This window comes from Cololabis saira, chromosome 12, assembly GCF_033807715.1.
Source record: "Cololabis saira isolate AMF1-May2022 chromosome 12, fColSai1.1, whole genome shotgun sequence".
In the NCBI taxonomy this organism is placed as follows: domain Eukaryota; kingdom Metazoa; phylum Chordata; class Actinopteri; order Beloniformes; family Belonidae; genus Cololabis; species Cololabis saira.
The window spans coordinates 47,600,261-47,612,519 of NC_084598.1; the positions used below are offsets into that span (position 1 = coordinate 47,600,261).

The following is a 12,259-nucleotide window of genomic DNA, read 5'->3' on the forward strand; positions in this document are numbered from 1 at the left end:
AGTTGTTAGTCAGTAAGGGCAGTAGATCCAGCAGGTTCATCTCATTCTTACAACGGCAAGAAATACGTTTCTATACGGTCAAAACGTACAAAGACCGGGTCAAGCACAGGATAACTAAAGTAATCTGTAACTATTCGTATGGTGAATTAAACCAATTTGACAATTCTACGTTGTAGTAGGGGGCAGGTAATTCCACCATGTCCACCTTTGTTGGTCCAGCTTTGGTTCTGGTTGAGACTCTTCCTTTAGTCCATGTTTCATTGGGAGGTTTCAGACGGTAGAACTCTCATGTCGGGGTGAGGAGGGGCTGATTCAGACTCTAGTCCATGTTTCATTGGGAGGTTTCAGACGGTAGAACTCTCATGTCGGGCTGAGGAGGGGCTGATTCAGACTCTAGTCCATGTTTCTTCCTTTGGGAGGTTTCAGACGGTAGAACTCTCATGTCGGGGCTGATTCAGACTCTTTAGTCCATGTTTCTTCCTTTGGGAGGTTTCAGACGGTAGAACTGTCATGTCGGGGTGAGGAGGGGCTGATCCAGACTCTTTAGTCCATGTTTCCTCCTTTGGGAGGTTTCAGACATCTTATCTTCTGCTTGATTGTGATGATTGTAGAAAGGGGAGTGGTAGTCTAGTGGCTACAGAGGTGGGTTTGGGTTTGGGTCTGGGGTCAGAATGGCAACCAAGATGAACCGCCTTCGACCCCTGAGCAAGGCCTTAACCCTAAGTGCTCCCCGGGTGAAATGGTGTGTTTGTTCAGATGAAAGTCGCGTTGGATAAAAGCCTCTGCTGAATGACAGTAGTGGTAGAAACCTGTTTGTAACTCTGATCTTTCTCTCCTGCAGAAGTTCTGATGGATTCAACGACGGCGACGGCAGAACTGGGTTGGACCATCTACCCGTCAGTGGGGGTGAGTGAAATAATAACATTATATAATGTCATCTTGTTTGGGCCAGAATAAACGGGAAGGAGCGGAGCGGAGCTGCTACTGCTGCTGCTGTTACCATGGTAACAACCCCCCCTCCCAACGGCAGGAAGTGCTGCTGTTACCATGGTAACAACTCCCCCTCTCAACGGCAGGAAGTGCTGTTGTTACCATGGTAACAACTCCCCCTCCCAACAGCAGGAAGTGCTGTTGTTACCATGGTAACAACTCCCCCTCCCAACGGCAGGAAGTGCTGCTGTTACCATGGTAACAACCCCCCCTCCCAACGGCAGGAAGTGATGCTGTTACCATGGTAACTACTCCCCCTCACAACGGCAGGAAGTGCTGCTGTTACCATGGTAACAACTCCCCTCCCAACGGCAGGAAGTGCTGCTGTTACCATGGTAACAACTCCCCCTCCCAACGGCAGGAAGTGATGTTGTTACCATGGTAACAACTCCCCTCCCAACGGCAGGAAGTGCTGCTGTTACCATGGTAACTACTCCCCCTCCCAACGGCAGGAAGTGCTGCTGTTACCATGGTAACAACTCCCCTCCCAACGGCAGGAAGTGCTGCTGTTACCATGGTAACATCCCCCCCTCCCAACGGCAGGAAGTGCTGCTGTTACCATGGTAACAACTCCCCTCCCAACAGCAGGAAGTGCTGTTGTTACCATGGTAACAACTCCCCCTCCCAACGGCAGGAAGTGCTGTTGTTACCATGGTAACAACTCCCCTCCCAACAGCAGGAAGTGCTGCTGTTACCATGGTAACAACTCCCCTCCCAACGGCAGGAAGTGCTGCTGTTACCACGGTAACAACCCCCCCTCCGAACGGCAGGGAGTGCTGCTGTTACCATGGTAACAACTCCCCTCCCAACGGCAGGAAGTGCTGCTGTTACCATGGTAACAACTCCCCCTCCCAACGGCAGGAAGTGCTGCTGTTACCATGGTAACAACTCCCCCTCCCAACGGCAGGAAGTGCTGCTGTTACCATGGTAACAACCCCCCCTCCCAACGGCAGGAAGTGATGCTGTTACCATGGTAACAACTCCCCCTCCCAACGGCAGGAAGTGCAGTGTGGCTCTGAGTAGTTCATCCCAATTAATGCATAAATACTACTGATATTTACTCAAAAGTGTGCCGAACTTAAGTATAATTTTGAGTATATACTGTTCAGTCTGGCATTTCGGACGTCTTTGTTTTTCAGTTCTGGTTTGACTTCCTGTTTCCCGTCTGCCCTGATTGTCTCGTCCTTGTGTTTATCTGGTCTTCTCTTTCCCTTGATCCCTGCTGGTCCACAGTCAGGTTTTTGTAGCCACGTTCACGTTCATGTTCTGGTTTTCTATCCCGCTCAGTAGCACTTTTGGTTTAGTTTAAGCGAATAAATCTCAGTTTTTTGGAACTCCTGCTCTCCTGCATCTGGGTCCTCACTGCAACCTTCCTGACAAAAAGACGGCAGCATATAGAGCATATAGAGCGTTCTCCAGTGGGAGGAGTCAGCGGCTACGATGAACACATGAACACCATCTTTAATGTCACCTGACCTGTTCTTTATTCTCCAGTGGGAGGAGGTCAGCGGCTACGATGAACACATGAACACCATCTTTAATGTCACCTGACCTGTTCCTGTTCTTTATTCTCCAGTGGGAGGAGGTCAGCGGCTACGATGAACACATGAACACCATCTTTAATGTCACCTGACCTGTTCTTGTTCTTTATTCTCCAGTGGGAGGAGGTCAGCGGCTACGATGAACACATGAACACCATCCGGACCTACCAGGTGTGTAACGTGTTCGACAGCAGCCAGAACAACTGGATCCGGACCAAGCACATCCTCCGCCGCGGCGCCCAGCGGATCCACGTCCAGATGAAGTTCTCCGTCCGGGACTGCAGCTCCATCCCCAACGTTCCCGGTTCCTGCAAGGAAACCTTCAACCTGTTCTACTACGAGTCCGACGCCGACGTGGCCGCCGGGAATTTCCCGGCCTGGATGGAGAACCCCTGGGTGAAGGTGAGGAGACCACCATGATGACATCACAACTTAAACTGGTTTCTTCACCATCTTTTCACTTTCTGTTTTCAAAGCTATAGTTATTATTATTATCGTTATTATTACTATCATTATTATTACAGTTATTACAGCTATTATTAATATTATCATTATTATTATTATTATTATTATTATTATTATTATTATTATTATTATTATTATTATTATTATTATTATTATTATTACCATCATTATTAGTATTATTATTATTATTATTATCATTATTAGGGCCCGAGCCCTGACAGTGTGAGGGCCCTATTGTATCTGTTGGAAAGCTCTCATATTCCCTCAGTCTGAGTCTATGCAGATGACAGAACTTTATAGATCAGATATGTTGGAAAACCTTCCAGGTGATTCATGACATCAAAAGAGGCTGATTTGAAACGAAGACTAAGAACGGCCCTATTTTATCTGTAGGAATCGTTCTCGTTATTTATATTTTTCCGACTAAATGAGGGTCTTTTTTCCCCTAAACTGCCCCAAAAGTCACCAAATTTTGCACCAAGTCAGGACTGGTGAAAAATTTGCTATTTAATGGTTTGCATTAATGGGCGTGGCCTAACTGTTCAACAGCGCCCCCTGGAAAACTTTGTGTCTCAAGCCCCACGATACGGTTTGACGTACATGAACGAAAATCGGTACACACCTGTATCATGTCACAACTTAAAGAAAAGTCTCTTGGCGACATGGCCCAAACCCAACAGGAAGTCGGCGCGAGGGCCCGTTAATCGCTGCTTGCAGCTTTAATTATTATTATTATTATTATTATTATTATTATTATTATTATTATTATTATTATTATTATTATTATTATTATTTGCGTAGCCTCATGATACTTCATTTGTTCTTTATTCATATTCTATTATGTTAAAAGGTGAGCAAGATCAGCTTTCTGCTTCAAGCCCAGACCTTTACGGTCCAAATAATCACCATGTTGACCAAAGAAAAACCTGTAAATGTTTATTATTTTGCTTATTCATTTTCATGCTTAATAAAGCTGAACTAACTAACTGCAGGTGGACCTTGATGAAGACTAACTAACTAAAGCAGAGCTACCTGCAGGTTAATTAGGTAAATTAGGTAAATAAGTTAGTTAGGTAGGTTAATCTTGATAAAGACTAACTAACTAAAGCTGAACTAACTGCAGGTGGACCTTGATAAAGGCGTACTAACTAAAGATTACCTAACTAACTGCAGGTGGACACGATCGCGGCCGACGAGAGCTTCTCCCGCGTGGACCTCGGCGGCCGCGTGGTGAAAATCAACAGCGAGGTTCGGAGTTTCGGGCCGGTTTCCCGCCGGGGCTTCTACCTGGCGTTCCAGGACTACGGCGCCTGCATGTCGCTGGTCGCCGTGCGGGTGTTCTACCGGAAATGTCCCACCGTGACCAGGAACGGCGCCGTGTTCCCGGAGACGCTGTCCGGGGCGGAGAGCGCCTCCCTGGTGGCGGCCCGGGGGAACTGCGTCCCCAACGGGGAGGAGGTGGACGTTCCCATCAAGCTGTACTGCAACGGAGACGGGGAGTGGATGGTTCCCATCGGACGCTGCCTGTGCAAGGCCGGGTACGAGGCCCTGGAGAACGGGACCGTCTGTAAAGGTTAGTGTTCAAACATTGCTATTAATGATACACACTAACATGATACACACTAAGGTCCAATCTCAATTCTCCCCCTACTTTTCTTCACTCGCCCTTCTTTTCTTCCCTACCCCCTAAAAAAGAAGGGGGAGATTTTAGGGCACTTGAGATCTAGGGCACTTGGCCCAGGTGCCTGTCCCATTTCTCCTACTCCCCCTCGTTTTCATCCCTCCCCTGATCAGGAAGCTGAGAGACAAAAGCTGTTTTAATTTCAGCTGTAGCGCTGTTAATATGCCACTTTATTAAGTTTTAATATTTTTTCAGGCGTAAAAGTAACGGTTAAGATCCCCAACCTGGGCTCAGTTTATCCAAATAACGCCTGTTAAGAAATATGACTCGGAGATGAGAAGAGCCGCCGGCCCCGGGGAGCAGCAGCAGCTCACAGCCAGAGTACAGACTGGCTGAAATAAATCATTTAGGAAGATGTTGGTTTAATAGATGAAATCTAATAGTTGTAGCTACGCCTGTAGAGAAATTTGCACCAAAAATGTTGAGATTTCTGCCTGCGGGCTCCGGAGCTTATGGGTCCGCGTTAAATCGATGCAGAGCCTACGGCGTAGGGCACGGTGTACGGCGCGCGTCGCTGCGTAACCTACACCGTAGGCTCTGCGTCGATTTAACGCGGAACCATAAAACAGCTCCGCTATCTTCACTTCAGCTTTATCTGAAACTGTGTAAATTACCCAGATAACAGCTGTAATTCAGGATTACAAAAGTAATCTGTAACAATTTGTATGGTGAATTAAACAAATTTGACAATTCTACGTCACAATGCCTGTTTCCAGGTCTTATTTCTATAACTTTGCGCGGTTTTCACACAACTGACGACTGACTGTTAATCAATTATCTCTTTGCTGTAGCGCTGGCTTCACTTATCTGATGTATTGACTTTGATAGGAGTTATTTTCTGTGTCTATCTTTGTTATAGTCATGCTGTTAAGTCTGTCTACATTGATACATATCTAATAGTTATGTGTTTTTTTGAACGGTGTGTCCAATGGTGTGTCCTGACTGCTGTCCTTCCTCCTCCTCTTCTTCCTCCTCCTGTTCTTCTTCCTCCTCCTGTTCTTCTTCCTCCTCCTCTTCTTCTTCTCTTCTCTCCTCAGCCTGCGTGTCCGGGTTCTTCAAGTCCTCCCAGGGAGATCATCTGTGTCTTCAGTGTCCCGTCAACAGCAGAACCACTGGGGAAGCAGCGACGAGCTGCGTGTGTCGTAGCGGCTACTACCGCGCCGGCGCTGACCCGCCGCAGATGCCCTGCACCAGTAAGAAACACCTGTAACTCACCTGTTACCTGTTACCTGCACCAGTAAGAAACACCTGTAACTCACCTGTTACCTGTTACCTGCACCAGTAAGAAACACCTGTAACTCACCTGTTACCTGTTACCTGCACCAGTAAGAAACGCCTGTAACTCACCTGTTACCTGTTACCTGCACCAGTAAGAAACACCTGTAACTCACCTGTTACCTGTTACCTGCACCAGTAAGAAACACCTGTAACTCACCTGTTACCTGTTACCTGCACCAGTAAGAAACTCTCACCGGTAACACTTTACAATAAGGGTCCCTTAATTAACGTTAGTTAATGCATTATTAAGCATTAATTAACAGTTTAATAATTGTTAAATAACCATTATTATGTATTACTTAACATTAATTAGCATATTAGTTAATGCATTAATAAACAGTTAATTAATGCCTACTGCTCAGAGTTAATTAATACATTAGTAAGCATTAATAAACGTTACATGATGTAATTATTTATCCTTATGTATGCATTACTTAGTATTAAGTAATACATTAGTTAATATATAAGTAAAACTTTTCTAATGGTTAAGTAATGCTTATGAGGCAGTTAAGCATTAATAATGTGTTACTTAAGAGATAAATGTCTTACACTTTACAATAAGGGTCCAGCAAGCCTTTACTAATGGTTAAGTAATGGTTATGAGGCAGTTAAGCATTAATAATGTGTTACCTAAGGGATAAATGTGTTACACTTTACAATAAGGGTCCAGAATAGTATTTACTAATGGTTAATTATGGTTAAGTAATGCTCATGAGGCAGTTAAGCATTAATAATGTGTTACCTAAGGGATAAATGTATTATACTTTACAATAAGGGTCCAGAATAGTATTTACTAATGGTTAATTATGGTTAAGTAATGCTTATGAGGCAGTTAAGCATTAATAATGTGTTACCTAAGGGATAAATGTGTTACACTTTACAATAAGGGTCCAGAAAAGTATTTACTAATGGTTAATTATGGTTAAGTAATGCTTATGAGGCAGTTAAGCATTGATAATGTGTTACCTAAGGGATAAATGTGTTACACTTTACAATAAGGGTCCAGAAAAGTATTTACTAATGGTTAATTATGGTTAAGTAATGCTTATGAGGCAGTTAAGCATTGATAATGTGTTACCTAAGGGATAAATGTGTTACACTTTACAATAAGGGTCCAGCAAGCCTTTACTAATGGTTAAGTAATGGTTATGAGCCACTCCTATACATTTATTAAGGTTTATGTCAGGGTACCGTTCATAAGGTCAGGTAAGCTACCTGATAACATACACAGCACCATTAGGAAATGATTACTTAAGACTCTAAATAGTTGTTTAATAATGCCCATCCAGTAAACATGTACACCATTAGCGAATGATTAGTAGATGTATTAGGTAGCTGTTACTTAATGCATATTCACTCCAAATAAACACCATTAGTAAATGATTACTAGGGACATTATTAACGTTTTACTATGTATTAACTAATGTATTACTTTATACTAAGTAATGCATACATAAGGATAAATAATTACATCATGTAACGTTTATTAATGCTTACTAATGTATTAATTAACTCTGAGCAGTAGGCATTCATTAACTGTTTATTAATGCATTAACTAATATGCTAATTAATGTTAAGTAATACATAATAATGGTTATTTAACTATTATTACACTGTTAATTAATGCTTAATAATGCATTAACTAACTGTTGATAATGCATTAACTAATATGCTAATTAATGTTAAGTAATACATAATAATGGTTATTTAACTATTATTAAACTGTTAATTAATGCTTAATAATGCATTAACTAACGTTAATTAAGGGACCCTTATTGTAAAGTGTTACCCACTCACCTGTTCCCTGCACCAGTAAGAAACACCAGTAACTCACCTGTTACCTGTTACCTGTTACCTGCACCAGTAAGAAACACCAGTAACTCACCTGTTACCTGTTACCTGTATACTAAGACTCTATGCAGATGACAGTACTTTATTCCCTAAGACTCTATACAGATGACAGTACTTTATTCCCTAAGACTCTATACAGATGACAGTACTTTATTCCCTAAGACTCTATACAGATGACAGTACTTTATTCCCTAAGACTCTATACAGATGACAGTACTTTATTCCCTAAGACTCTATACAGATGACAGTACTTTATTCCCTAAGACAAATACAGATGACAGTACTTTATCCCCTAAGACTCTATACAGATGACAGTACTTTATTCCCTAAGACTCTATGCAGATGACAGTACTTTATTCCCTAAGACTCTATGCAGATGACAGTACTTTATTCCCTAAGACTCTATGCAGATGACAGTACTTTATTCCCTAAGACTCTATGCAGATGACAGTACTTTATTCCCTAAGACTCTATACAGATGACAGTACTTTATTCCCTAAGACTCTATACAGATGACAGTACTTTATTCCCTAAGACTCTATGCAGATGACAGTACTTTATTCCCTAAGACTCTATACAGATGACAGTACTTTATTCCCTAAGACTCTATGCAGATGACAGTACTTTATTCCCTAAGACTCTATACAGATGACAGAACTTTATAGATCAGATATGTTGGAAAACCTTCCAGGTGATTCAAACATCAGAAGAGACTGATTTGAAACGAAGACTAAGAACATATTTGTTGTCGTCACCTTAACAACATATAGCGTATCTGATTGAGTGAGATCAATACATCTAATTATATATGATTTGTATGATGTTTTTTCTTTATTTCTTATTCATAATTTTATATTTATTTTTGTAAATGTACTTTATGAATTGAGATTGTATGTTTGATTTAGTATTTTATTGTCTGGACCCCTGGAAGGCTAGCTTTAGCGTCAGCTAATGGGGATCCTTTTAAGTAAACACATATACTAATTTTGTTCTTGAGTGAATGAATGAATGAATGAATGAATGAATGAATGAATGAATGCTACTCCCACTTGTACAAGTTAAGCAATTTTTACAAAACAAAAAATGAAAAAAGTAAAATAATCATTGCTTTTGCTGAAAAGGTGCAGCTGAAGCTTCTTCCCTTTTATCTGGTGATCAACTTAAATCTGAAACATTAGCATTAATCCATGAAAACAAACAATGCATAAAGAAAACAGAAAAATAAATAAGACTAAGTTATAGTGTTTTATATTTATTTACAATATTTTCTTCAATCATTTTCTTGAAATTGTGCATAGAACTGCACATTTTTAGGTCGTTGTCACAACTATTCCATATTTCTTTTACTTTAATTGATGTCCATCTCTTTTTAATATTAGTTCTTAATTGATGTCCATCTCTTTTTAATATTAGTTCTTAATTGACATCCATCTCTTTGTAATATTAGTTCTTCCTGTCGTCGTCTCAAACATCTCTTCCCCTCTGGTCCAGCGGTTCCTTCGGCTCCGCAGAGCGTCATCTCCATCGTGAACGAGACGTCTCTGCGTCTGGAGTGGAGCGCGCCGCAGGAGGGCGGCGGCCGCGACGATGTCGTCTACAACATCGTGTGTAAGAGCTGCGGCGGCGGCCGCGGCGGCTGCACACGCTGCGGCGACAACGTGCAGTTCTCGCCGCGGCAGCTGGGACTGGTGGACGCCCGCGTGGACATCAGCGACCTGCTCGCCCACACCAAGTACACCTTCGAGATCCAGGCCGTCAACGGCGTGTCGGAGCAGAGCGCCTTCTCACCGGCGTTCACGTCCGTCAACATCACCACCAACCAGGCCGGTGAGTTTAACCAAACATCAGCATCAACCAAACATCACCAACCAACCAAACATCACCACCAACCAGGCCGGTGAGTCCAACCAAACAAACAAACACTAATTCTGTTTCTCCTCTCCACCTCTAACTGTGGTTCTCTTCTCCACCTCCACCTCCACCTCCACCTCTAATTCTGTTTCTCCACCTCCACCTCCACCTCCACCTCTAATTCTGTTTCTCTTCTCCACCTCCACCTCCACCTCTAACCTCTAACCTCTAATTCTGTTTCTCTTCTCCACCTCCACCTCCACCTCCACCTCTAATTCTGTTTCTCTTCTCCACCTCCACCTCCACCTCTAATTCTGTTTCTCTTCTCCACCTCCACCTCCACCTCCACCTCTAATTCTGTTTCTCTTCTCCACCTCCACCTCCACCTCTAATTCTGTTTCTCTTCTCCACCTCCACCTCCACCTCTAATTCTGTTTCTCTTCTCCACCTCCACCTCCACCTCTAACCTCTAATTCTGTTTCTCCACCTCCACCTCCACCTCTAACCTCTAATTCTGGTTCTCTTCTCCACCTCCACCTCCACCCCCACCTCCACCTCTAATTCTGTTTCTCTTCTCCTCCTCCACCTCTAATTCTGTTTCTCTTCTCCACCTCCACCTCCACCTCTAACCTCTAATTCTGGTTCTCTTCTCCACCTCCACCTCCACCTCCACCTCCACCTCTAACTGTGGTTCTCTTCTCCACCTCCACCTCCACCTCCACCTCTAACTCTGGTTCTCTTCTCCACCTCCACCTCCACCTCCACCTCTAACCTCTAATTCTGGTTCTCTTCTCCACCTCCACCTCCACCTCCACCTCCACCTCTAATTCTGTTTCTCTTCTCCTCCTCCACCTCCACCTCCACCTCTAACCTCTAATTCTGGTTCTCTTCTCCACCTCCACCTCCACCTCCACCTCTAACCTCTAATTCTGTTTCTCTTCTCCACCTCCACCTCCACCTCTAACCTCTAATTCTGTTTCTCTTCTCCACCTCCACCTCCACCTCTAACCTCTAATTCTGGTTCTCTTCTCCACCTCCACCTCCACCTCCACCTCTAACCTCTAATTCTGTTTCTCTCCTCCTCCTCCACCTCCACCTCCACCTCCATCTCTAACCTCTAACTCTGTTTCTGTTCTCTTCTCCACCTCCACCTCTAATTCTGTTTCTCTTCTCCACCTCCACCTCCACCTGCAGCTCCCTCCAGCGTCTCCATCATCCACCAGGTCAGCAGAACTCCCAGCAGCATCACGTTGTCGTGGTCTCAGCCGGACCAGCCCAACGGAGTCATCCTGGACTACGAGCTGCAGTACTACGAGAAGGTACACTTACTATGTTAGTACTACGAGCTGCAGTACTACGAGAAGGTACTAGTACTATGTTAGTACTACTTTAGTACTACGAGCTGCAGTACTACGAGAAGGTACTGTTACTACGTCAGTACTACCTCAGTACTACGAGCTGCAGTACTACGAGAAGGTACTTTTACTACCTCAGTACTACGTTAGTACTATGTTAGTACTACGAGCTGCAGTAGTATGAGAAGGTACTTTTACTATGTTAGTACTACGTTAGTACTACGAGAAGGTACTTTTACTACGTCAGTACTATGTTAGTACTACAAGCTGCAGTACTACGAGAAGGTACTGGTACTACGTTAGTACTACGAGCTGCAGTACTACGAGAAGGTACTTCTACTACCTCAGTACTACGAGCTGCAGTAGTACGAGAAGGTACTTTTACTATGTTAGTACTACGTTAGTACTACGAGAAGGTACTTTTACTACGTCAGTACTATGTTAGTACTACAAGCTGCAGTACTACGAGAAGGTACTGGTACTACGTTAGTACTACGTTAGTACTACGAGCTGCAGTACTACGAGAAGGTACTTCTACTACCTCAGTACTACGAGCTGCAGTACTACGAGAAGGTACTTTTACTATATTAGTACTACGTTAGTACTACGAGAAGGTACCGGTACTACGTCAGTACTACGAGCAGGTACGTCAGACGAGGACCCCTGCAGAACAATCAAATATTGACCAATCAGCTTCTAGTATCACTTCCTTTTTAGCGTTGAAGTTTGACGCGGTGCCACGGCCACGCCATTTCACCAAAACTCACGATTTTGATAACTTTTCATCGTTAACGTCTTTTGTGTCTCCTGAGCGAGTTTTATGTGGAACGGACAATCCTGCTAGGAGGAGTTCGTTAAAGTACGACACGTGAAAATGGAAGAAATTGCGCCAAAATTACACGATTAATCCAAAATGGCAGACTTCCTGTTGGGTTTGGGCCATGGCTCCAAGAGACTTTTCTTTAAGTTGTGCCATGATACAGGTGTGTAGTGATTTTGGTGCATGTACGTCAAACCGTATCGTGGGGCTTGAGGCACAAAGTTTTCTAGGGGGCGCTGTTGAGCCATTAGGCCACGCCCATTAATGCAAACCAGTAAATAAGAAGTGCAGAAAACAAAGTCCTGATCCTTCTGATGAGGAAATCCTACGGAAGAGTATCAGGTTCATGCAGGAGAAAAAATATTTGAGAGGGGAAGATTTTTTTTATTGTGCACTTTGAGAAAAAAGTTGAAATGTCGAGAAAAAA

The 12,259-nt window shown here is 43.4% G+C and overlaps 1 protein-coding gene across 3 annotated transcripts in view; it reads left to right on the plus strand.

The window, feature by feature from the left end:
• The window catches only part of LOC133457563 (ephrin type-B receptor 2-like), a 100,289-nt gene that overhangs the window by 53,170 nt on the left and 34,860 nt on the right, over positions 1 to 12,259 (plus strand). For all 3 annotated transcript variants that reach the window (XM_061736939.1, XM_061736940.1, XM_061736941.1), the window contains exons 2-7: positions 842 to 906; positions 2,649 to 2,933; positions 4,170 to 4,569; positions 5,715 to 5,870; positions 9,298 to 9,633; positions 10,852 to 10,976. In XM_061736939.1, the coding sequence (XP_061592923.1) occupies positions 842 to 906; positions 2,649 to 2,933; positions 4,170 to 4,569; positions 5,715 to 5,870; positions 9,298 to 9,633; positions 10,852 to 10,976 (1,367 nt within the window). The remainder of the gene's footprint in view (positions 1 to 841; positions 907 to 2,648; positions 2,934 to 4,169; positions 4,570 to 5,714; positions 5,871 to 9,297; positions 9,634 to 10,851; positions 10,977 to 12,259) is intronic.